This window comes from Penaeus japonicus, unplaced genomic scaffold (genome assembly GCF_977035675.1).
Source record: "Penaeus japonicus unplaced genomic scaffold, GWHDUDI00000001_assembly GWHDUDI00000012, whole genome shotgun sequence".
Classification (NCBI taxonomy): domain Eukaryota; kingdom Metazoa; phylum Arthropoda; class Malacostraca; order Decapoda; family Penaeidae; genus Penaeus; species Penaeus japonicus.
Genome location: NW_028234414.1, coordinates 7,863,894 through 7,891,393, shown reverse-complemented (window position 1 = coordinate 7,891,393; position 27,500 = coordinate 7,863,894). Strand labels below are relative to the sequence as shown.

The following is a 27,500-nucleotide window of genomic DNA, read 5'->3' as shown; positions in this document are numbered from 1 at the left end:
ACGGCAAAAAATCTTTATGACATATAAACATCTAATGTCTGATGAAAGACCTCCACAGCCTTTGTTCTTGAATTGATTAAATCAAGTAATAAACACTTATGTCCTAGAGAAACTCTAGTAAGTGCATTTAATCTACATTCTTTGGGACCTACTCATCAACGGAATTGAAATTGCTTGCTACATCAAACAATTAACTAACTTTCCATTACTCCTATGTCCTACTATCTCCCAAGACAAACTCCGTGCGGAAGACCCAGCATTAATCACAATACAAACTCGCTAGAAATTTGCCACAACAACAGCAGCGGCACCGATCGGAGGATGGCTTCAATCAAACTCAAAGAATAAGTACAACCATCTTCGGGGAAAGGAAGTCTCCGTGAGACCAGCTGTCGAATGGTACTAGTTTTATATCATTGGCAACATGTCACCGTTGTCATAACACACTCCATTCCAAGGTTAAAAAGAGCGACGAGAGAACATCATAGATTATATTACCCAGTAACTGTTGCTGTTCTTCAGTCTTACAAACAATATAACCTATGACACTTTCTTGTTTATGAAGGTCTTCCGAAATCGGCAACTTACGACAACTTCCAGCAACTGTGCAGACATAAACATACACCTTTCTAAAACATTAAAAAACAATGCTGGAAAAATCGAGGCACAAGGGGAGGTGTAAAAAATTGAACTTCGCATTCGCTGGAGGGTCAGAGATAAGTTTTCGGTGTAAGCGGATGGGGAAACAAGGTGGCAGTGCAATGGGTCGAACTAAAAAGAGCAATTAACAAAGAGATAATAAAAGTATCATTGGGCCAAGAAAAGGGTGATGCTAAATCAATCGGCCACTAGAACAACCGACAGATGGTGGAGAAATAAATTAATGATTGCAGACATGCAAGAATCTGAACGAGCATGATAAATTCAAACAATCGAGTTATAAAACGAAATAAATGGTGATGATGCGAGAGCAAGAAGGAGCAAGGGAGCCTGCGTCAGTGTCCCGTGGAAGCGGTTACGCAGCATCGCCGGCTGACTCACTCTTAAAGTGGGTTTCATGTTCCACGAACTCTACTGTACCTCTCGCACCAAAACCCGCTGCATTCACACTCTAGTAAAATGCAGACGCCAGAATGATATCTGCACTCGCACGTGCATGAACACACACTGGCAAACATTAAAGCGGACTGCAATATACGTTCAAACCTTCTTATACAGTCTCGCCCATTACATGAATGAATACACTGATTTTAGGAGCAAATCTAACATATGATCTGATAATACACATATACCATCATGTATCATGTATACATAAAATTGCAATTCCGAACTGCTGACAAATTCGTTTCGATCCTTTCACTCCGCTGAAAACTTTGAAGGAAACGCCTCTATTTGTATAATGCAGACTTCACAGCCAGACTAGATACTCGCTGGCTGTGACGAGAACACTATTAGACCAGCATAAACAATGATGGATGCCCGTGATGAGAATCTTCTTTCCTTCCTATTTCCCCCTTTCTAGAATCACGTTTCGGAAAGCACCAAGAAAAGAAGATAAGAAGTGAGAGGCACGATGGAGCGCGACCTTTCCATCGTGCGACCTCTCCATCCCTGATCTTCCGTATTGGACACTTGCCAAGACCAGCAAGGAATCCTATAGGACAACCCTAAATCACATGGCGCTATTAGATGGGTCGAGCATCCTAGACACCCTCCCCCACTACCATGGACGCGCCCTGCTGCGTCCCCTCTTCACGCTCTTAAGTCACGGCTATTTCCTGATACCCAGCCTCTGGTTGATTCACCTGTTATCAATGACTGTTTAGCTGACAAATTTCTCAATGGATTTGGCCATTCACTCTCCTTATTCCTCCGAATGATCTAATCTAATCACTCTCGGCTGGAATCAGCAACAGCATTGCCACTACACTGGAGATCCCTAAACTCACGCCAATCGTTCCTTCGGCCTCCTCGGAACCACCCCGAATGGGAGCAGACGGGGCCAGGAGGCCACAACGCCTCCGATGTGGGAGAAAGGAGAGAAAGGGGGAGCGAAATAATTGAGAAGAGGTGGTGATGAAGGAAGGAAAGGAGGAGAGGAGAGAGCTCTCATTTTCGTGAGGGATAATCTCCATCACAGAGGCAGCGCACAATATTTCCTCCGCCATCATTAATCTTCTCCTCCTCCTCCTGGCCTGAGCGTCCTTTTCCCGCTCCACGTCCCCTACCACGGCGGCCATCGAGGTCGATAACGATGGTGTCAAGCAGGGAGGAAAAAGGAGGGGTGAGGGGCAGGGCAAGATGACAAGGAAAGGGAGGAGGAGGAAGAGGGTGGGAAGGGTGACGGTGAGGGTGACGGTGGGCGGAGGGCGAACCAGCTAACAGTAACTTGTCCCCCATTAAGAGCATCCCAAAACGAAGGTGTCATCCCCACCTTTCACCTCCCATTCTCGCACGTCAACAAATCACAGCCTCATTATCATACTGTCCGTCGGAACAATACATCTTGCTGACCTGATTCTCGAAAGTGGGTTGTCGCCAGCATCCCCGCTACGCCTAACGCAAACAAAAAGTGGCGAGCGGGCGCGTGGGTCGAGTAGCTATGCCACGCCCGCCTCCTGCCATCTGCTCAAGCTCGACCTTCGGGTTTCCGCCGCTTCGAGCACACACGTCTCTCAATAAAACATGAATGCAACACGCATGCACTCAAATCCATCCATTCTACCTACACATGCAAATTACTTCTCCCCGCCGCCCTGTCTCCCACTTTCTCCTCTCTCCCATGTTCTCTTCTCTTCTCTCTCTCTCTTCCTCTTTGTCTCTCTTTCACTTTCTCTACCTCTCCCTCTATACTGTATACTTCATACTTCATACACCATACACCATATTCCATACTTCACACTCCCACTCTCTCAAACTCACAGTAACGTGAACGTATGCATACATACATACGTATATGTACATACATACATACATACATACATATACACATATATTTATATATGTGTATATGCATGTGTGTATGTATGAATATATATATATATATATATATATATATATATATATATATATATATATATATAATGTATGTATATGCATATGTATATATGTATATATATAAAATGTAAGTATATGTATATGTATATGTATATGTATATGTATATGTATATATGAATATGTATATATATATATATATATATATATATATATATATATATAATGTATGTATATGTATATGTATATGTATATGTATATGTATATATATATGTATATATATACATACATACATACATACACACATATGTATATATATACATACATAATATATATATATAATAACACACACATATAATATATATATACATATATATATATTTATATATATATATATACATATATATATACATTTATATACATACATATATACATATATACATACATATATACATACATACATACATATATACATACATATATACATACATACATATATATATATATATATATATATATATACATACATACATATATACATACATACATATATACATACATACATACATACATATATACATATATATATATATATATACATATATATATATATATATATATATATATATATTTATATATATATATATACTCACACACACATATACAAACAGGTGGACGGAGATAAGGGAATAGAAAAGATCATTTTGACACGCTCCCCTTCAAATTCACCTTTACCAGTTCCGCGTGACCAAAACGATAAAATGAACGCGCAAAAACTAATGTTGAAACTCGCTTAACCCGTAAGCATCCTCCTGGGAAAGGAGTGACCTCGAGGACTTTTCTCGGTCTTCGGAGCAATATTCCAGACTTTTGCTTGCTTGTCCAGGTCTGCAGCAAGGCAAGCGTGGCGGGAGGACAGCTCACATCTTTCATTCTCCTTCACGAAAAGCTCCGTCCACGGGAGAAGAAATGACACGCCGCGCAGATGTCACAAAGGCTTCAGAGTACGCTTGGCAATGGTGACTTTTAAGAAATGATAAAACACCACAAGAATTAAGAAAAAAAAAAACATGTAAACAATAAGATAAATCTTCGTGAAGCAAAAAATAAATAAGGTCCATCCTCCCTCAACCTCACCGCAAGGACCAGCGACAGGGATGAGCGGACGGAGTGACGTGCAACCTCACGGAGGCTCCGTTCTCCCTCCCTTGTTTTGAGACCAAGGTTTTGTCACTCGACCTTGCCAAACACTCACTCCAGGTTAACCATGTCATTCAAGCATGCATGTAAACAAATATATGAATATGTAGGGATGTGAGGATGTGAGGATGTGTGTGTGTGTGTGTGTGTGTGTGTGTGTGTGTGTGTGTGTGTGTGTGTGTGTGTGTGTGTGTGTGTGTGTGTGTGTGTGTGTGTGTGTGCGCGTGCGTGTGTGTGTGCGTGTGTGTGTGTGTGTGTGCGCGTGCGTGCGTGTGTGCGCGCGTGCGTGCGTGTGCGTGTGCATGTGCGTGGGCGTGTGTGAGTGCGCGCGCCCGCGTGGATAAGAAACTACACATATAATGCTTGCCTACATCTGTGTATCCCAATATACTAACAGCTTATACCATTCCCCATATTTAATCAAGGCAGATAACGTTCATTAGTTAACAATTCCAAACTAATATCCTTCACCAACTATAAAAACGCGAGAACGGCCCTCACAATTGGCATTTAAAAGGCATCTCCGAGGTCTCACTCGCCAGTTCGTTGAAAGGCATACTCCGATGCCACCGGCTCACGGGCGGCGACACGGACCTGGTTCTGCCCTGGCCGCCTGGCCGGGTATCTGATTGCAGTTGGAGGAGATAAAGGAGCCTTTGACGGTAACGCATACACCTCGGCCTCCTGTCTCTCCCCCCTTGTTTTCGCCTGCCTTTCCTTCTCCAGGTCTGGCTACGTCTCTACCTCTCTATCCCTTCGTGTACACGCGTGCGCACATCTAGCCAACGGATCAAGGTACTGCAACAGAGCTGGACTGCAGTTGTGCTACAACTTCTTGTCATGAAACCCGACGTGCCCCTCCCTCCGCCCCTGCCCTCGAGCCTCTACCAAGCAGCCGCCGCGACCGCAATCGGCTCGCCTTACCCCTTCTTCATCCTTCGCTGTGGTTTCAGCCGTCCGTCTTGCGCAAGTGCCACGGCGTCTTAGCCTTTTGGCTTTTTGGCTTGTGTATGTTTGTCTAATCAACAACCCCTTCCTCCCACCCACCTCTCCCTCCCTCCTCCTATCCATATTTCATATTCCTTCCTTTCACCTATCTAGGTTTCATCTTGCCACCACTACCTTTTTGTGCTCGTCACTTTCCAATTTTTCCTGGTTTCTGTCTCTTTCCTCTTTTTCTCTTTTTCCCGTTTTATTTATATTCATTTTCTTTATCTATGCTAATATCCTGTACCCTTCCTCCAGTTTAAATGTCAATCTATGGCCTAAGTTTGCTCATACACCTTTCAGTAGGTGATTGTCAGCTTTATATTTTCTATAAAATATTGAGTATATATTTTCTACAATCCATAATCGGTATCAACTGAAGTTACCAGAGGTGTTTACCCTTCACACCGAATATGTCAGAATTCAACCGCAGCCCAAAACGTGGTACTGTTCATGTTTCCAGTTAAATTTAATTTCTCCACTTTTCGTGATGTCCAGCCTGGCAACCGACCACGCCCTCACGAGGCAATCAAGTAATGTCTCGGTACACGCCCACGCTGTCTCATCTTTGTTCCTTCATCGCGCTGTGCTTAGCCACACACGCACGCGGATACGGACACACATGGATATAAACGGACACAAGCTTACACAAACACAAGCACACACACACAAACACAAACACAAACATAAACACATATACACATACACAGGTACTCGCACTCACTCACCTCACTCTTGACACGTGAATGTGGCTCTACTTCCTACTCAGAACATGAGACACGATTCACCCTCTAACGACTCGGCACTCATGTCGCCGCGAGGGTATGCAAATGACGTTTCTCGAGGTCGAATCCGTCATCAGCATTTCTTCTTTCCTGTTTCTACTTCTCAATCGTGAGCTATGCGTCTCCGCGATATAATTGCTCTCCACGTTATGCACCGTTTCTCGACCCTAAGTTCAGTCATTACCGGGGTTCTCCCTCAGACAATGCCGCTCTAACTATCCCTACTCTAAGACTACCTTTCTCTCACTCACACTCAAAACACACACAAGCAAACGCTCGCATAAGCGCAGGCACACATACACACACATAGAGGAAGGATCAATCCTGCACGAGGCTGATCCAGGGATCTCCGGTCATCGGAAGCAAGCAATCCCGCAGCCCTGACACAGATCTCACAAAGTTTCGCATAATTCAGGCGTTTTAATCCTCGGACCAATCCTAATCCCCAAACACTGTACTCCTAGCACTGCCCAAATGGGACACCACGTTATGGGACTACGAGGTCGCTAGCCCCAAGGCCGTTCCCTACACCCATTGCGCGTCCATCAGGGATCTCGGCTCTAGGGCTTGGCCTACAAGAGAAACCCTGCACACTAATGAGTGAGGCTTGGCCCGGAAACCCATAAACGGGGATGGGGGGGGTGAGAGAGGGAGAGAGAGAGGGAGAGAGGGAGAGAGAGGGAGAGGGAGAGAGAGAGAGAGAGAGAGAGAGAGAGAGAGAGAGAGAGAGAGAGAGAGAGAGAGAGAGAGAGAGAGAGAGAGAGAGAGAGAGAGAGAGAGAGAGAGAGAGAGAGAGAGGAAAGTGTTGGATCCGCTAATATCCAGCCACTACCTCTGCTGACGACGCCACCTTGTTCCTAACGCCTCGGAACCAAAATCGACAAGAATAAATGAAGAGAGAGAGTAGCTCTTGCCATACCATACTTAGTGTCCTAAATGTCAAGGCTATAATAATACGAATGTATAACCTCAAATCAATCAAATAACCGAGCATCCTCACTTTCTCCTATTCCGCAACAGAGATGCCCAGGTCCTCCTCGAATAGGCCAAGCAGACGTGGGACGAAGAGAGCGACGCAGCGTCGAGCCGGATTACGCTGCAAGTTCAATCAAATTTGCACGATGCCCTTCCGGGGCCCTCTCCCGCTCCCTGCACTTCCCGGCCCCTCCCGCTCTTTCTCTTCTAGACCATCCAGTAGTATCGCTCTATTTAAATACTCTCTTTTGAATAAAGTTAATCTGCTGAACGAACCTCAGAAATAATAAATGAGAAAGAGAGAGAAAGAGAGAGAGAGAGAGAGAGAGAGAGAGAGAGAGAGAGAGAGAGAGAGAGAGAGAGAGAGAGAGAGAGAGAGAGAGAGAGAGAGAGAGAGAGAGAGAGAGAGAGAGAGAGAGAGAGAGAGAGAGAGAGAGAGAGAGAGAGAGAGAACGTGCGAACATGTACATGTTCATGTTCACGTGCATGTGCGTGTGTGCGTAAATCCATAGCACGGACGATGAAGACAGAGCCTTTCCGCCAGTTCTAGCATCAGCATCTTGATATCAGCCCTGAGTATCGGGAGGTCCCGGAGTCGAGTGAATAGATGGGTTGCTGATAGTGCATGCAGGCAACAATGACAGGTAACACAAGAGATTTCAAGATAAAGGAGAGACCAGGAACATGCATACGACACGTTGAAAAACATCTGCAGTGCGACGTACTTCTAATTTCGATACAAAGTAGAGTCAGGTGCCCGCACATTGCAAGGCACTGCCGTTTCGCTCATACAGTACATATTTTACATTCCATTTACTTTCTCTCCGCAGTTTCTCTTACCATTTTCTTCTTTGATCCTCATCATGTTGAAGTATAAAAATTACAAGCAAATATTTCGCAAAGTAGTGAAAGGCATAAGCATTCGTTATTTTTTTTTTACACGTCTGAGTTGGAACAATTTCGTTATCTTAATGTCTGGTTCTACCGTGACAAGATCGTAAGACTCCCGAAATATATATGATAATAAAAAATAATAACATTTAAAAACTACATCTGAACAAAAAATCGGAAAAAGAAAAGTCGACAAACGAGCCCTATACAAACAGGCGGGAGGACGGAGGCAGCAGCCAAGTGGGTGGCGGCGGCAGAGCGGGAACAGCGAGAGTAAAGAGAACATTTACGATAATTACAATCCGTGGTATGGAATGAAGAGAAGGAAGTGAGGAGTATAGATAGGAAGGGACGGGGGAGGGGGGAAGACGACGAGGAAGGGTAGGAGAAAGACGGGAGACGGGTGAGGTGGACAGAAAGGGTGGAGGCTCCTTCCGAAAGGAGAATCAAAGAACAGAGAGCCCCGCTGGAGGCCCGCTCCACCCGGCCCCAAACACTAGGCGGTCAGAGTCGATGTGAAAAGCCATAGTTAACGGCGAGCCTTTCTCCTGGCAGATCTCTTTCACATTTTCTTCTCCTCTTTTCTCCTACTCCGCACCATTCCCCCCTCTTTTCTCTCTGCCTCGACCTAAAGGTGACGCCCACGCAGAATCTGTCACCCAGAAAGTTTTCTTTTTTTTTCTTTTTTTTCCTTGCGAGCCGAGCAAATAGCGCGAGCTCCTCTCCCAAGAGTGACGTGCGAGTACACATTAAAGACGCGGCGTGCCTGTGGGGAGGGACGGCGGCAATAGATTACCCGCCCACACACGGGTGGTGATCATCAGCGAAAGGACTACCCGCCCACACACGGGTGGTGATCATCAGCGAAAGGGAGCCTTCGCCAAATGCAGTGACGCTGCTTGCTGACGAACAAGAATCCAGTGGTTGCGATGTTGCACGGATGTTGCCCGAGGTCACGTGACAGTGAGGTGACGTATTGATCACGCAGGGGGCCGGAGACTCACCTTATCTTATAAATATCGTTTCCAGGATCAGGCCCAATCCCGGTAGGATCAACATTACTGCGATTATCAGGCTACCCGACGTCATCACAGTACCCTCCCTTACTACACCTTCCTCTTTACTTTTTCCGGTCGCTGAAATTCCAGGATGAACTTTTGCAAAGGTCACTTAGTTTCTGTAGTTCTGGTTTTCTTTTAAGAAATGTATATTATATCGTACTCATCCGTTTTAAATAGCAAAATAGTAGACGCCATAGAAACCCTACACGAGGCAGCACCAGGGACGGAAGGCATTCGATGAAACCGTACAAAAAGCTGTCTTCGCCCTTATATTCACATAGAATGATCAGTCAGCTTTACATTATATCACAAACAGGAGGAATGGGGAAGGGGAAGGGGAAGGGGAAGGGGAAGGGGAAGGGGAAGGGGAAGGGGAAGGGGAAGGGGAAGGGGGAGGGGTAGGGGTATGGGGTAGGGGTAGGGGTAAGGGTGGGCGTGCAGGAGTAGCTGTATCGTAGAGTCCTTGCAACGGAAGAATGAAACCTCTTCCCCCTTGTTCATCTTAAACTGCTCTTCTCGGACGCATTACTGTAACAACAAACACAGAGCTAACGGGAGCATCAATTGTCCCATAATTTTAACCAGTTTGTCTCCGCGCTAATTAAAAAAAAATATCTATCTATCTATCTATCTATCTATCTCTCTCTCTATATATATATGTATATATATATATATATATATATATATATATATATATATATATATATATATATATATATATATATATATATATATATATATATATATATATATATATGTATATATATAGCGTTGAAAATGTGGAGTGACAAAATAACAGCGCGTAGAAATACGTTAGAAATTTCATGACAAAATCTAAATAACCTATAGACAATATATATAAAAATAAATAAATAGATAAAATAAAAAATAAAAATAAAAATCCAGCAAGAGAGCCCGGTACGAGATTAACAGTATTCTATTTCACGGTTTCCCTCACATAACACCGACGAAGCCTTCACACTGGTATCCTTAACATATGCACTCCTAAATTCCTCCTACACCAATATTGTCAGGATCACTTCCGCCTTCCCCTTTTCCTCCGACTCGCGTCTCTCCATCCTCCGGTCCCTCTCCCATCCCTCCCTCAACTATCCTCACTCGCAACATTAACAACCGAACATCGAGACCCGACACAGCCACAATCTACGCCGACACTATTTGCATATTTGATAAAACGGAACGCCGGGCTATGCTACGGAATTTATGCTTCCATATACACATGTTACGGCGCACGATGTGACATGGTTTCTCCCTCTCCCTCTCCCTCCCTCCCTCTCTCCCTCTCTCCCCCTCCTTCCCTCCCTCTCTCTCTCCTCCCTCCCTCTCTCTCTCCTCTCTCTCTCCTCTCTCTCTCTCTCCTCTCTCTAGTGACGCACTTTCTGAGCATCTTCAGTACACATAACAGGCGTTACTGTACACAGTGAACCCGACATAAATACTTTGCCTAGTTAGCCGAGGAGGGTCGGAAGGAGGAGAAGGGGTAAAGGGATAGAGGGGGGAGGAGGGGGAGACGAGACGAGGGAGGGAGGGAGGGAGGAAAGGGAGAAGGAGAGAGGGAGGAAAGGAGGGAGAGAGGGAAGGGAGGAGGAAGAGAGGGAGAGAAAGAGCGAAGGAGAGAGGGAGAAAGGGAGAGGAAGAGAAAGCGTAATGTTTGATGTGCCTGAAATCCGTTACGTTCCGATTCCAGTCGGTGTACTTCCTGCACGAGGCGTTCCTGGCGGCTTGCCAATATTATGTAGCACATGGATGGGGGGTCGGGGTGGGGGGTCACCTCGTTGGGATGTGAACCGCCAGGTGTTGCCGTCACGACCTTTCGGGCGTCTTCACGGAACACGCACGACAAGTTCAATCCGGCAAATGTACATGCCGCCAGTCTGTCCCCGCGCTGATTAAAGCAAAGCTCGCCCAGCGGACAGACAAGCAGAGTCTGGTTGGCAACTTGCGGCAAGTCGCCACGTCACCGCTATCCTGTTAATTCCGAGTAGAACGTCGAGAATGAAGGAGAATGACCACCCACGCCTTCCTGCGTGACACCGAGGGGCGGTCTCCCCGCATCCTCTTGGTGAACTAGCGCTGGCGTGGCGGACAAAGCGAGATGTCAGGACAGGTGTCACACCGCCCTCGCCCCGTCACGTCCGTGCTGTGAGAGCTGGGCCGGATACATCTCATAACCCCACTCCACGGACCACTAACACAGCCCCGGAGCATCCCTGCAGCCCACACGGACGTCGCTCCGCTCCTCCTATACCACACCCGCCGCTGCCACTTGTCGTCGTTACAGTTTCCCTATCGCCTCCGCCGCCCCATTTCAGCAGGCTCCCTCGTCCACGTTGGAAAAAAGGGTTTCCGCCGCCTTAAAGACGAGCAGAGCAGTGCCTGGACCGCCCAAGGGGGCTCCCCGTGGCAGATAAAGAGAGCGAACGCAGATCGTGGACACGGGCTTTCTCGTTCGAACTCCCTTCCCAACCTCCTGGCCCCTTCATTTCTCCGTCCAACTGCTCGTGATTAACTAACATTCCCCAACCCAGTGCCGTCCCTGAGAAGCAGCCCCTTCCTCGCCCTGTGTTCAGTGTTCACCCCCTCCGAGCCACACTTCCACCTCCCACGTCCCATTCGTTCCAATCCTTCCGAATAACAGCCACCGTGCAACCTCCAGAACAGAGACCACTTACATCATTATAATATAGATCCCTGACACGTGACTCATCTCTGAAACGCATGACTCATTTCTGAAATTTAACACATTACACAGCAATAAGCTAACTTTAAGTTTACATAGACCATCGATAAACATGGATTTTTCACAGGAATAACACTTGTAATTTGTAAGCATTGCTTGTACGCCGTCCCGATCTATAACGAGACACATGGATCATGGATCAGCTGTTTCAAGTCGTGAGGCCAGCCTGCGCTCCGCCAGATGGCTGGAGGTGGCGCTGTGCTGGTGGCAACATGAACACTATGCACTTGCTGCTATAATTACCGGTTAGCACCTGGTCTAAATACTCGCACCGGATGCTGGCAAAATCTTATGTCACCACAAACGTTCTGGTGGCACGTGTATCTTCACTTTATAGAATTAAACGGAATATATACATAATAAACAAATAAATGGAATGGCGTGTAGAAACAAGCGTATCTGCGTATATTCTCTTTTTTGAACTTGCGTGAGCAATATTCAAAGACGAATGATTTCCTTTCTCCTTCCATCTTATTTTCAAAATGGTGGGAACGCTATTGTCTAGTTCTTTTAGCTATTTTCTGAACTGGGGCAAGATCACCATCATAGAAATATGAGCTCAGTCAGCAAACACTACACTGCAAACTTCCTGAGGTGTTACAGCATGGTGGCAGTGGCAGAAGACACGCACACGGGTGTTACGTTCACAACCTGCGTCCCTTTCCTGAAGTACTACTGATGCCGACACTCGCAGGGGGCGCCGACGGTGCAGTAGTGCCGCGTGCCTGACGAGAGCAACGGGCGAGGCCAGACTAAAGCTGAGAGCGCGCGGTCTGCCTCGCCACCACCACCACCTCCTCCACCACCGCCACCACTACACCACTACTACCTCCACCACACCACCACTTCCCTCATCACCACCACCTTCCTTTCTCTTAATGTTCTTCCTTCTATTTCATTCATTCCTTAACCTTCTTCCTATTCAGTTTCGTTCCTTCCATCGGTCTCTACACCCGACTTTCTCTCATTCTCATTCTCCCTCTCCGTCTCTCTATCGTCTCATACTTCAGACACTTCCTTCATTTATTTCCTCTTCTCTCCCCCTTTCCTCCTATCCACGACGCCTTCGCACACCCACAAAATACACACAAATTCTACAACCAATAGAGCTCTTTAAGAGAATACGCCAATATATGATCTAACTTCAGCTTGGCCGTTCGCCCCTCGCTCTCATCCCAGACGCACACGAAAAAGCACTCGTCAGCGAAGGAACATAACAAGCGGGCGTGGGGTGGGGGTGGTGGGGAGAGGTAGAGGAAGGAGGGTGAGGCAAACATACGAATACAAAATAAAAAACAAGCAAACAAAATTTCAACACAGTGAGAACCGTATCCCACCAGAATCAATAAGTTAAAGCTCTACCGCGCAATATTTTGTGTCGGCAACGTTCGCGCGGGCAGTGGAGACATCAAACATCAATACAGTTTACATTTCCCCATCTAACACTGGAGCCACCTTACGCCAGCATCACGTTCCACCAGATGACAAGAGGGCTGATGAGAAGGGAGGCCGTCAGGGATGCTACCGAGGGAAGAGAAGAGAGGTAAGGAAGAGACAATAAAGGGCGGGGAGAATGGACGGCAAAAAGATGTGGGCGGAAGGCGAGAGAGACGTCTAAAGACTTTCTGGGGAAAAGCAACAGGAACAGAGTATAGTATAGTATAGAAGGACAAGGTAGGGGACAGGAAAGGGGGAGGGAAAAGGAGGGAGAGAGGGAGAGAGGGAGAGAGGGAGGGAGGGAGGGAGGGAGGGAGGGACAGAGAGAGAGGGAGGGAAGAGAAGAGAAGAGAAGAGAAGAGAGAGAGAGAGAGAGAGAGGAGAGGAGAGGAGAGGAGAGGAGAGGAGAGGAGAGGGAGAGGGAGAGGGAGAGGAAGGAGAGGGAGAGTGAGAGGGAGAGAGGGAAAGGGAGAGGGAGGGAAGGAGAGGGAGAGGGAGGGGGAGAGGGAGAGGAGAGGAGGAGAGAGAGAGAGAGAGAGAAAGAGGAGAGAGAGAGAGAGAGGAGAGAGAGAGAGGAGAGAGAGAGAGGAGAGAGAGAGAGAGAGAGAGAGAGAGAGAGGGGGGGGGAGGGAGAAGGAGAGGGAGAGGGAGAGGGAGAGGGAGAGAGAGGGAAAGGGAGAATGGGGAGAGGGAGGAGAGGGATGAGAGGGAGAAAGAGGGAAAGGGAGAGGGAGATGGAGAGGGAGAGATAGAATGAAACAGTGCCGAGAGAGCGTAACTTGGAGGCTTCCTTGGGGAGGGGGGGGAAGGTTAAGAGGGGGAAAGAGGGGGGAGGAAGGGGTAGTGGAAGTACCGGTTATGGAAGTGTGGGCAGTTATGTCCATGGGTGGAGTAGGTCGCCCAGATGGGTGGACCCCCACTTGGCCACGCCGAATGAGGACTGTCCTCAGGCTCATGAAAGCCTCCACGAGATGATGATAATGGTAATAATGGTGATGATAGCGGTGATGTGATGGTGGTGGTGATGCAAATGTCAATACCAATGGCGAGGGCAGCGGCGACGAAAATAACGGTATGATTATTACTTCAATTATCATGAAGTGGTCGACTAATTCGTCGCCAATGATAACAGTTAAGCCTCTTCCAGCCCCCTCGCAGCAATTAAGCGGAGCCCAAAGTGCTGCGTACCGATCGTTCGTTCTCTGCCGGTGGCTCTTCCGTCTACTTCCTGTGCTCGCTCGCCCTGCAACACTCCTGCCGAGCAACACTTGCCCCTCCATCACTTTATGATAATTTTGGATAAAGTTTTAAAGCGGCTCATTCTCCCCGCTGATATAAGGGTCACTGCAATTAATTATATTCATCATAACCAATTTTATCGGTTTCGTGTGTTTTCCTAAACCAAATCAACCACGAATGTACGTCGCTGCGTATGTAGGATGCCGCGCGCCGTACCACCGCCCCCTCCCACATGTATTGCAACGCACACTTACGCGTCATTAAGGTAATAACTGAGGCTGAGTCATGCAAATGCCAAACTCACGCTCCTGGCTAAGCAGGCTGTTGTGGGCGGGAGTAGCTTATTCCTGATCTGCAAAACGCCCTTCGCGAAAAGTAGGCCGCGCTTTCGCTTACAGCACTGAGGTTCATCGACTGCTTTATTAAACTGCGCCTCGCACGGGTGTTATCTACAAGTCGTGGGCGCGCAGGTGGGCGTGCGAGTAGCCGCCTGAGGTACTTAGCGTCCGTTATCAGATCGTTATCATTTCAAGGATGAGGGACGGGTCTCGTCTTACCTTCGGGGATTCCAAACCTTACCCCTCCCACTTAACCATTGCCTGGCTGCCTGCTGCCTGGCACCTGTAGGTAATATCCTCGGTGTCAGATTCCTGAATGGCACTTAATTACGTTTGTGAAAATACCATTAACGGGAGGCACGGCATTCATCGGGCTTTAAATATCACAAAGAGATCTGTCGTCTGCCAACAATGGACCTTTAAACGCTCCTAAAATCAGCGTTGCAGGTTTTGTATTTAAGCTTCTTGTTTTTGTTTTTTCTCTCGTTTCTTTTTTTTTTTTTATTACCAGTCATATCGTTCACCCGATTTCTACAAAACGCAAACAAATTCCTCCTCCTTTTTTACCCATGTCTTATCATAATCATCATCATTGTTATTATCATATTAATTGTTTTTTTTTTCACGTGCACCTTCTTCCTATAGTCTAGTCTTTCACAGAGAGCGAGCGAAGCCTGAGAGCGAAGGATCGTGACCTCCTCCAGGCTGGTTACAGCACGACCCTTTTAACCTTCTCAGATGCCGAGGTAACTTCCAAGACGACCTCGGGACCGACCTTCTCGAGGCAAATGTCGGGAGAGCAGTAAAAGCCTTCGTAGCGGCTGGGGTCGTTTACCCCGTGGTCACCACTCCCACGGAACCGAAGCCCTAAGTCACCCTCGTCCTTTGGGACCCACCCTTTTTAGGCCCTTACCCTCACTACGCCGTCCCACTGTATCCTATGGTTCATCATCGGTGTCATGCCATTTCCCACCATCGAACCTCTCACATCATCCTGTAAACACCACCACACCATCGTCGCAGCTTTTGCCACACACCTGTCCGCACCGGTAGTGTGTACGCAGGGGCGCCATGGCAGCCGATATGCCTATCAAGGCGCTGGGAATAACCCTATAAACCCAGGAGCCTAAATCTACACGCGAGACTTTGCATATTTGCGTGACTGTCACTTCATATAATCTTTAGTAAATATCCACGCGAATCTAATAGAATATCTGCATATAATTTTTTTTTTTAATCATCCAATTTGCCAAATAAACATTATAAAATGTGCAGAACCCGCGGTATCACTCTCACCGAAAACAATGCATTTCCTTCTCAGTGGCAAAAATTACATTCTAAAGTCAAAAGAAAATGATTAGTCCCATAAGAGTTTTGAATTACCCGCCACATCCTTCTTGTTCATTCCCAGTCTAACTTTACTGCTGCCGTCACAGCTTAAGTGTTTAATACCTTTATTATAAGGAGGCGTAAACAATGGCGACGTTTAACCTAGCACGTGGACCGACAGACTGCTGCTCGCTCGCGGGACTACGGCGAATGCGTAGCTTAGCATGTCTACGGCGGCCAAATATTATTTGATCGTAGGATTACATCATTCTCTGCATAGTGACAACGAGCGTATCGCACGGACTGCTATTACGCTCTACAATAAGTGATAACGAGGAAGGGAGGGCGGGGTAGTGATGGGAATATGAAGGGGGAAAGGGAGGGTTTGAGACAGACAGAAAGAATGAGATATACACAGGAAGACACATATATAGCCAAATGGACTGATAAATTGAAAGACAGATTGAGGGAGAGCGAGAAATAAGAAGAACGAATTTAAAAAAATAGAGGTAAAGCGACAGAGGGGTCAGGGCGCGTCAGTCAGCCGTCACAAGTATTTATGGTAATGGCAGTGTTGGAGGCCGGCACTCCCCTCGCCTGCGGCCACCCTCCCTTCCCCTCCGCCCCCCCTGCTCTTCCTCCCCTCCCAACTCTACCTAAACCGCACGCCCATCGTAGGCTTCATTTGCCTGACCATCACACTCACAGAGAGGGAGACTTCGGTATTTTAATTCATTGGATATTCCCCTCACGAAATAACCACGACCACAAATATTGTAGAAATAACATTTTTTAAATGCAACAACGCTAGCCATTTCCTGAATATGTCTGATAATACACGTTCATCGCATATCAGATGGGGTGAGAGGGATGGTGGGAGGGAAGGAGGGAAGGAGGGAAGGAGGGAAGGAGGGAGGGAGGGAGAGGGAGAGGGAGAGGGAGAGGGAGGGAGAGGGAGAGAGGAGAGAGAGGGAGAGGGAGGGAGAGGGAGGGAGAGAGAGGGAGGGAGGGAGGAGGGAGAGGGAGAGGAGAGAGAGAGGGAGGGAGGAGAGAGAGAGAGAGAGAGAGGGAGAGAGGAGAGAGAGAGAGAGAGGAGAGAGAGAGAGAGAAGAGAGAGAGAGAAGAGAGAGAGAGAGAGAGGGGAGGAGAGAGAGAGAGAGAGGAGGGAAGAGAGAGAGAGGAGGGAGAGAGAGAGAGAGAGAGAGAGAGAGAGAGAGAGAGAGAGAGAGAGAGAGAGAGAGAGAGAGAGAGAGAGAGAGAATGACCACAATAGAATCAACACTACGGCCATAATTTCCCTGGCAGAGAAGCCCCCATAATTAAGGGCAAACCAAATACATGAAAAGAAAATAGGACAGCGATGAATCCGTCACCGGGAGAGCCAACTAAGCAAGCAGGCGTGGCAGTGCTGCTGGTCTGTTGTCTCCCCCTCTCCCGCCGTCCACTCCCCTCTAACTCTTCTCATCCCCCCTTCCCCGTCCCCTCCTCCCCTTCTTTTTCACCCTTACTTTCCACTTTTCTTTCTTTCTTTTTCCTATTTTCCTACCCACTACCTCCTCTCATCCTCCCTAATTTTGCCTTGCCTTGCCTTGCCTTGCCTTGCCTTGCCTTGCCTTGCCTTGCCTTGCCTTGCCTTGCCTTGCCTTGCCTTGCCTTGCCTTGCCTTGCCTTGGCCTAGCTTAGCTTGGCCTAGCGTAGCCTAGCTTAGCTTAGCCTAGCCTAGCTTAACTTAGCTTAGCTTAGCCTAGCCTAACCCAACCTAACCTTCCCCTCTCCTCTCTCTCTCTCCCTAATACCGACTAATGGCAAGGGGAAAGGTGAGGCAAACATGACCTTCACGCCGCCATATCCCTTCCATCCCCCTTTTTCAAATACGTGGGATTTTGTGTGGAAAGAAACTTTTATGAAAAGAACTCTTACAACGAGCAGTAGTGTTATCCAGATTTACCAACCGACAATTAGAAAGCTCTAGTTTTTTTTCTAGAGTATATGATTAAAATAATAATCCTATTTATATATATGTGTGGAGGGAGTGGGGAGGGGGAGGGGATGGGGGAGGGAGAAAGGGAGGAGGAGAGAGAGAGAAGGGGAAATAGAGAGAGAGAGAGAGAGAGAGAGAGAGAGAGAGAGAGAGAGAGAGAGAGAGAGAGAGAGAGAGAGACGAGGGGAGAGGGAAAGAAAGAAAATCAGGCAGACAACGAAGAAAAAACGAGGGCGGACGAGGAAGCGATTTCAGTAGAGCGCTCGACAAGTCGACGCTGCTTCTGTTGCCTGGACAACGGTCAAAGCGAAGATGCCCAAGCAATATCAATGTCAACAACTCGAATTTTTAACTGAGCAAGCGCAAGGAAATAAATACATACATATATACATACATACACACACACACACAAAATCCAAATTACGCCGGTAATACGACTCCTCAGACAGATAAAGCATACTTCAGATAGTTCTTCAAAGGCACTTACTTCCAGGTTAAGAAACCTGCATGACCCGTCCTCTCATTGCATGGAGTTTCCGCCTTCCAGATATGATCCACTTACCTGAAAATACATAAAAACATAAATATGCAATAAATTAATAAAGACAAAATAAATCAATCAATTAATAAAAGGCAATCTAACAGAGAGAGAGAGAGAGAGAGAGAGAGAGAGAGAGAGAGAGAGAGAGAGAGAGAGAGAGAGAGAGAGAGAGAGAGAGAGAGAGAGAGAGAGAGAGAGAGAGAGAGAGAGAGAGAGAGAGAGAGAGGTGGGGTTGAGAGGAGAGAGAGGGGGGGGTTGAGAGGAGAGAGAGAGTTAAGGAGGGGAGGGGGGGGGGGGGGAGGGAGGAGGGAGGGAGGGAGGGAGGGGGGGGGAGAGAGAGAGAGAGAGAGAGAGAGAGAGAGAGAGAGAGAGAGAGAGAGAGAGAGAGAGAGAGAGAGAGAGAGAGAGAGAGAGAGAGAGAGAGAGGTGCACTATGTTTTCCGCATTTTTATAAACGAAAATCGCCTTCTTTCCGGTTCTCACTCGTCACAGAAGTTTCGGCCAACCCTACGACGTGACGCAAGAGTCGGAAACCACCAATGATCGTCGTTGAAAAATACAAAATCAGATCCGGCAAGTTCCCTGCGCCGTAGAAGAGTCGGCGAAGGTCGGGTAATGGCCACTATAAAATACAAATGGGCGATAACATCTCTTGATTTTGCTAATACTTTTGTTGCAAAGTTTGGCAACAACCTGCATATTCTACAGGTGTGAATGGATGGAGGAGAACAAATGTGGGGAACAAAAAAGAAGCAAATGAAGAGAAAAAGGAGGGGGAGAGCAAGAACAGACAAGATCAAATAGAACCAACACGATCTTATTCCTTGTGGAGAGGTCAAGGACAAGATCAAGGAAAGGGTTGAGAAGAGCGACAGGGCGGCTTACAAGGTGCTCTTAATGCCCATGAAGGGAAACCGAACCGTAATGTAATCTCCTCCGCTGCCAGGAGTGTGTTGGCAAGCTGACGTGTGAACAGTATGCAGACTCAGTCTTGCTGATGTGCTGCCCTGGAATCACTGGAGACCCTGTCCCACACACACCAAGCACAAACACACGCTCATCCCAAACCTAAAGATGTTAAGTCGAGAATGAGAGTGAGAATAAATGAATGAATGAATGAATGAATGAATGAGAGGGAGAGAGGGAGAGAGGGAGAGAAGGAGAGAGAGAGAGAGAGAGAGAGAGAGAGAGAGAGAGAGAGAGAGAGAGAGAGAGAGAGAGAGAGAGAGAGAGAGAGAGAGAGAGAGAGAGGAGAGAGAGAGAGAGAGAGAGGGGGGGAGGGAGGAGAGGGGAGAGGAGGAGAGAAGGGACGGAGGGAGGGAGGGAGGAGGGGAGGGAGGGGAGGAGAGGGAGGAGAGAGAGAGGAGAGAGAGAGAGAGAGGAGAGAGAGAGAGAGAGAGAGAGGGAGAGAGAGAGAGAGAGAGAGAGAGAGAGAGAGAGAGAGAGAGAGAGAGGAGAGAGAGAGAGAGAGAGAGAGAGAGAGAGAGAGAGAGAGAGAGAGGGAGGGAGGAGAGAGAGAGAGAGAGAGAGAGAGAGAGAGAGGGAGGGAGAGGGAGGAGGAGAGAGAGAGAGAGAGAGAGAGAGAGAGGAGAGAGAGAGAGAGAGGAGAGGAGAGAGAGAGGAGAGAGAGAGAGAGAGAGAGAGAGAGAGAGAGAGAGAGAGGGGGGGGGAGAGGAAGAGAGGAAAGGGGGAAGGTGGGGGAGGAAAGGGGGAAGGTGGGGGAGGAAAGGAGGAAGGTGGGGGAGGAAAGGAGGAGGAGGAGGAGGAGGAGGAGGAGGAGGAGGAGGAGGAGGAAGAGGAGGAGGAGGAAGAGGAGGAGGAGGAGGAGGAGGAGGAGGAAGAGGAGGAGGAAGAGGAAGAGGAAAGAGAGATAGGGAAATCACCTCATATCAAAACAATGAGAAAACCTACGGACATATGGATGATGTTTTCACTTCCTCCCTTCGTTGCACTACCAAAATTGACATATGCAAATGTTTTAATTATCTGTGTAAGAGTAATAAGTTAATTGATATGCGCTGTAAACGTTCAGTCTGCGTGGCATAGTCTGGATAATGTAGCTAGTAAATAGTACAGAATCCAGGCATCTTCTGCATGACGCAGCTTAATGCACCAACACTCAGAAATATAACGATTGTAATAATGGGAACTCTATTAACAACAGAACTATGAAAAGAGTTTAAATAGAATTTAGCCCACTATGACATTAATGTAATTAATAAAAAAAAAGGATTACCCTATGATCTGACGATTATACCTGTTTATTTGGATTAATGAGATTGTTTCGGTTAATTCCGATATAATTATTTTAAGAGAGAGAGAGAGAGAGAGAGAGAGAGAGAGAGAGAGAGAGAGAGAGAGAGAGAGAGAGAGAGAGAGAGAGAGAGAGAGAGAGAGAGAGAGAGAGAGAGAGAGAGAGAGAGAGAGAGAGAGAGATATATATATATATATATATATATATATATATATAGAGAGAGAGAGAGAGAGAGAGAGAGAGAGAGAGAGAGAGAGAGAGAGAGAGAGAGAGAGAGAGAGAGAGAGAGAGAGAGAGAGAGAGAGAGGACCCCTTTTCTGTCCCGGCGGCGCCCTTGGAATCACCGAGAGCAGCGCACGAACTCCTAAAGGAGACGCCGCCAGGGGTATGACAAAGTCAGAAGCAAAAGCGGGACGAAAATTAGTTTCGACCGACGAAGACTGGAGCGATTATCGCGTCCGGGGAAGTTTGGGGCCGAACTCTCCGGTACAGGTTATGGCGGAATAATGCTAGGAGGGGTCGAGACGGGGGGGAGGGGAGGAGGAGAAGGAGGACGACGACGACGACGACGAGGAGAGGCCGAAGACGAAGTAAAAGGAGATCACGGCACTACATGCCTCAAAGGTGAAAGGCGCAATAAAAGCGAATGGGGAAGATGTAAGCACGTCCACTCGGAGGTCTATGAGCCGCCGCAGGACCCACAGCTTGCGAAACGAAGGCTACACAAAGTACTGATGTATACAAAGCAGCTTCCCTCTGTCACCCCGACTGGCGGGAGCGCTGGCGTGGTGCCCGCAGCCATCCTGGAGCCACTGCCCACGCCCAGGACTCCGGGCCTCCCACCCAACCACCCACCGCGGCGCCCTTCTTCATCCCGCACCCTTCCTTTACATCCCTCCTCCCATTCCCATTCCCATTCCCTTTCCCTCCATCCTCTTCCCATTCCCATTCCCTTTCCCTCCCTCATTTTCCCTTCCCCTCCCGCTTCCTCCTCTTCCCATCCCCTTCCGCTTCCTCCTCTTCTCTTCCCCTCCCGCTTCCTCATTTTCCCTTCCCCTCCCGTTTCCCCCTCTTCCCATCCCCTTCCGCTTCCTCCTCTTCTCTTCCCCTCCCGCTTCCTCCTCTTCTCTTCCCCTCCCGTTTCCCCCTCTTCCCATCCCCTTCCGCTTCCTCCTCTTCTTCCCTCTCCTTCCCTCTCCTTCCCTCCTTCTTCCCTCCCTCCTCCCTAGACCTCCTTCCCCCCCCTCGTCCTAAGCCCTCCTCGGAACCTCTCCCCCGCGCCCTCAGCAGCACCGACAAAACTCCCTCCTAGCTCGGTTGAGTCTCAGCGGCTTCATCGCATTGATTTTCGTATTTTTGCTGTACACTGGTAGCTCGGAATCAGCGGTACTTTATCTATTTCTCACAGTGATTAATACTCGCAAGCAGGTACCGGAAGAACGACTGTCATTTTCTTCTACATTTCATTGATAATAATTACTTTCGATCCATACGTCAGTAACGCATTACGTATTTTTATTTGATCTTGCATCCTTACCCTTTGTCAATCAATCAGACAATAATGATAATGACAATAATAATATGAAAAAAACGGCAACACACCAACAATACAAAATAATAATAATAATAATAATAATAATAATAATAATAATAATAATAATAATAATAATAATAATAATAATAATAATAATAATAATAATAATATCAACATAAACAAGAACAAAAAATAATGATTACTTTCAATAACGTGTAACCATCAATATCAAGATACCTAATCAAATCAGAATAATAAGAATGAAAACAAGAATAACGAGAATAATAATAACAATAATCACAACAACAGTGATAACAATAATAACAATCGCAACGAAAAAAAAACGATAACAATACAAAATATCAGAATAACAGTAACAACAATAACCGTCTTCTATCTTAACATTATCATGACTATCAAGACAGTGAAATAACGTTTCCATCATATTTATTTTTATTTCTCCATCAGTTTCGAATCAACCTCTACTTATTAAGGGTGCAGTAAAAATAACTGAGTAAATTTTAGGTAGTGAAATACTTTATGATTAACATAAAAATCGCAACGTGATTCAACATTGCCCTCTTAAATCTTACCGCAGAGACCTGGGAAATAATAATCGGCGTAAGCTTATTTGCCAAATGACACCTGCGTGGAAGTCCGCCCCAAAACTCACCATTCTGTTGATCGAAATAATCCCATTCCATGGACGTGTCGCTGACGTCGCCGTCAATCTGGTCGAGACTAACGTTGAGCTTCAGAATCATGTTCCTGGCTTTCCTTTCCTCCTCCAACTCATCTCTCAAGTAGAGGCTTTTGCTTAGGTCTCTGCAGAGCGGCGTCAGGGCCTCCTTCAGCGTCATGTGGTGTTTGTAAGGCAGCTCCATGATGTCTCCCTCCACCTCCACCTCGGGCACACATGAATTCACATCAAAGCTGTGGTCCGAGTGCTGGAGGTGTGCAGGCATGGAGGTGGTGTAGTCGTAAATGGCCATCGACGTCATGGCCGAATTCTGGTCCTCCATGGCGTCGAGATCGGCATAGGACAGCGTCCCCGTCACCCGGGAGGAGCGACGGGTACGGGTGCTGCACCTGGCCGGGAAGATGTCTTCATCCAGGAGGTCCTGGCAGCTGTAACTATAGGTGTGCTTCTGCCCTCGGAGAGCCAGATCGAGGGTGGACGGGCGTTTGGGCTTGGCGTACCTCGGAGTCGATTCGTCGTCGCTGCCGTGTGCCCACGAGTCGCTCTTCTGGAGAAATTGGTGAGACGCAGACAACCCACCGGCCATGCTGCCAGACACGATCTTTGAGATTTTTCTGACTTCTGCTGCTATTTCTGACGTGCTATTTTTCAGACAGTTTCGCACCTGCCGGTTCACCTCCGAAGCAACCAACTCTGGCAGACGATTCAAACTATCAGTGACAGACTGCTCGATAGCTTGTCGGAGCAGCTGCGTGGAGGGCGAGGGTAACTGAGGGGTGATATTAACAGGGATGAAGTGGTCTCCCACGACGGGCTGCTCTGTGCTTTCGTCGGTGGAGAAATAGGCAGAATCCCGATGTCGGTCCTGCTGTGGCTGTGGCGCCGGAGCCATGTCCGCAAGCACGGGGTTGCTGTCCACGCGGAAGTCCCGACCGAAAAAGATATTGTCCTGACCGGGCGAACTCGACCCGTTCTCCGCGGCGACGGGCGGAGAAGGGGGTCGCTCTGTCGGACTGGGTAGCGTCGGCGTAAGAGAGTAGATGTCTTTAAACGGCGTGGAATAAGTATGAACAACTGCGGATCCTTGGGCTGTGGCGAAAGGTTGGGCGTAGATGGGAGAGGGTGGGGTATTAGTGACACCTGCAGGGGCGGTGTTTACCTCAGGAAGTGTGGGGCTGCAGCCTGGGATTTTGATGGTCAGCGGGGATCCTGCTGCGCCTTTCCTCCGGTGGGCAATATTCCTAAGGTCGTGCAATTCTATTTCCGGTGAAGCCCTTCCGCTTCTGACCACCCTGGAATGCAAGTGGTTAGACAGGGCAGGAGAGCGAGGGGTTGGTGAGCCGGGCATAGAGCGGAAGCCTCGGCATCTTCGCGGATAGGGAGAGTCGAGGCGGGTTTGCAAAGGAGACTCTGCCACATCACTCACAGCAATATTTTCAGGGAGGGTAATAAGGGTTGATGTGGGAGTTAGTCTCCCCCATTTGGACATGCGCTGTAGCTGCTGCTCTTGCTGCGACAAGAAACATCCGCCGCCATATAAATCGACATCGTCTTCGATCTCCAACTCTTTGGTAGGTGAAGGTTTTTTGCAAAGACCTTGTTGCAAATCTTCATATATATGGTTAGTGGCATCGATGTAATCTTCCCACTTAGGCAACTTATCCTTCAAACTGTCCCTTCTGTACTTAGTGGATTCACTTGCCATCGACGCAATACTAATATTATCACACGCACGAGTCCTTATGCACTGCTCCTCGTTGGGGCACTCCTCCTCGGGCTCCGTCTCCTCGGGCAGGAGATCCCACACGACGCACAGCGATCGCTGCTCGACCAACTTCGTGCGGCGCTGCTCGAGCTTCGAGTCCAAGGAATGGCCGAGGCGGTTAAGAATTTGGTCGGGTTCAGGCAGCGACTCAGAATTCTTGAGGTAGTATGTGGGAACAAACTTCCGGTTGAGTCGAATCGTCGCCGACACGGCCTTGAAGGACTTGAGGAGGAACCCCGAGGCGCGCTGGCTGAAGCTGCTGCGCGCAGGCGGCGGAGAGTCCGTTTCGCTAGCGCCACCAGTGCCATTCTTGGAGAGGGTCGACGACTTGGAAGGTGTCGATGAGTTGTCACGGTGTTTCAGCTGCGGCTTGTACACCCCATAGCCGCTTACATCCTCCTCGACGTCGAGCGTCATGCCGGACCGCCGCTTTTCGCGCCGCCGACGTGGGTATCTTCCTGACGTTTCGTTGGCGGCGTTTAGTGAGGTTGCCTTTTTTTTGTCTTCAAATATCCTGGCGACCGCCTCTTTAATAATGTCCCGAGAGCTTCGTCGGCGCTTCTCGGTCCTCGGGAACGCCGTCTGATCACTCTTCCCTTCAAGGTACCTTTGGGCATCAGGTACCAAGAACGCAGGAGGAAGCAACTGGGGGCAAGGAGGCTCACACTCGTCCCACGAGCCGCTAGCCGTCAAAGACTTGGGTCTCTCGTGGCTGCTCGACCTCTCTTCAAGAGACAGAGGGCGCGGCTGAGGGGGAGACCAGCGTCCATTCTTCTTTTTCTGCGACAGAGGAGCCTTTGCTCTCTGGGAGCGCGAGGAGTCCGCACTTACATGGCTCGACCGCACACGACCCGCACTTGTACTGCCCTCCTCGCCCTCAGCCCTGAGGCTCCCGTTCCTACCCCCAAAGATAGAGCGAAATACGAGCCTGGGCATGGCGCCCAATCGGGAGGGTGACTCGTCCCTGCACAAACCACCACCCTATCAGGTGCCCGCACACACCTCGAATCACCAACACCGCTAAAGTCTCTAACAAGAGAGGAATCTAGCACGACACTGGGGCCTGTGGCATGAACAAGTCACACGCAGAGACAATCTATACAGACACACTCAGCACCGATGTTCGTCATTTCAGCGTCTCTTGTGGACTAACACTAGTCTGGCAAGTGTCGACTGCTTTGCGGTTGAGTCCTGACGAAATCTGCACCGATGTATCAAAACTCATTGGACATTTCAGATCTCAGCCTCAGTTTTCATTTTGATTCGTTCTCGCAATTATCGTTTCCGCGATTACCTTTCGAACGCGTCCAAATGAGAGGAGACACTCCACACCGGGACGCGTTTGCCTTCCGTCCGGCCGTTGCGAGTCAGGTGAAGTGACAGCAATAAAACCTTTTGAAAAACAAGGGAACGCAGAGCAGAGGCGCTTCGCGATAGGCTGGAGGGGGAAGGTTCCACTCGAGGGCCAACGTCTCTTCCCCGCAGGTAAGCCGACTCCGCAGGATAGGTTGCCACAGACCACACCTTACTAACACGTATCACATGATATCACTAACGCAAGAGCGATTTCCCAATACCGAGAACTACATTAATGAAACGGAAGATACGAGAACTGAAGATGTTACCAGGGAGAGTCGATAGGGAATGATAAAACAACACCACCACCGTAAACAAGCCCTTTCCATGCCCCCTTCCCCCCTCTGAATCCTGTTTAAAGCGGCTTACACAGCTCAAAGAGATAAAGATTCCGTCTCCCATTTAAATATAATACGGCGTGATAAGACGACCGACGCTCCCAGCGAGAGCCCCGGGCTGTGAGTCCGCGTGTGAGAAGGCCTCACGCACAGTTGCCTCATGAAAAGCTTCCTTCCAGGCGGTGAGTGGGGCCAGGCAGGCCTCGTGTGTGCACTCACGCCGCTTAAAGCATGCATGCTCTTCCGCCTCTCGCGCCTCTTGGACACTTCCCTCGGCCTGCATTCCGGGTCCAGCGCCCTGCATATGCAACATGTGTAGCCAGTGAAAACACGGCTTCTATTTTTGGCTTCCGTTCTCAGTGTCTTTGTATTTGGTGTGCGTACGTGCGCGTGCGCGTGTGCGTGTACGTGTATGTATGTGTGTGTATTAGGTGTGTGTACATGTGCGTGTACGTGTGCGTGTGTACGTGTGTGTGTGTGTGTGTGTGTGTGTGTGTGTGTGTGTGTGTGTGTGTGTGTGTGTGTGTGTGTGTGTGTGTGTGTGTGTGTGTGTGTGTGTGTGTGTGTGTGTGTGTGTGTGTGTGTGTGTGTGTGTGTGTGTGTGTGCGTGCGTGCGTGTACTAGACAAGTATAAAAAACATGAAGGTACATGAAGCTATCGAAGAATTGCAGATTATGAAAGCGTGTCGGCGTAGCAGCCGCAAGCCGTAAATCTAAAATAGGCGAAGCTTCCATGACTGTAAAGGAGACGAGGACAATCCCTCCACGTGCTTGTGTACATACGATAAGGCGCACACACGATACGAGTCGAGGTGTTGCGCCGGGCCGTGAGATGCAGCCCGAGTGTAGAGCCAAGCCACGGAGGGTATTCCAGGGCTCGGGTTGCGCGCCGAGACGAGGCTCAGCGCCCTCCCTAGAGGGGAACGCATCTAGGGGCCTTACCTGGGGGGAGGCTCGGGCCGAGGAGGAAGAACCCGGCCGAGAAGTACCACAGGAGGAGCACACACACACACACCAGCGTAGGGAGAGGAAGC

At 48.4% G+C, this 27,500-nt stretch overlaps 1 protein-coding gene across 29 annotated transcripts in view; it reads right to left on the bottom strand.

Annotated features, from left to right (window-relative positions):
• Positions 1 to 25,723, bottom strand: part of LOC122261387 (uncharacterized) — a 121,421-nt gene extending 95,698 nt beyond the window's left edge. For all 29 annotated transcript variants that reach the window (XM_086542361.1, XM_086542363.1, XM_086542366.1 and 26 more), the window contains exon 1: positions 22,981 to 25,723. In XM_086542361.1, coding sequence (XP_086398487.1) covers positions 22,981 to 25,708 — 2,728 coding nt within the window. In that variant the 5' untranslated portion in view covers positions 25,709 to 25,723. The remainder of the gene's footprint in view (positions 1 to 22,980) is intronic.
• Between the last annotated feature and the right edge of the window lie 1,777 nt (positions 25,724 to 27,500).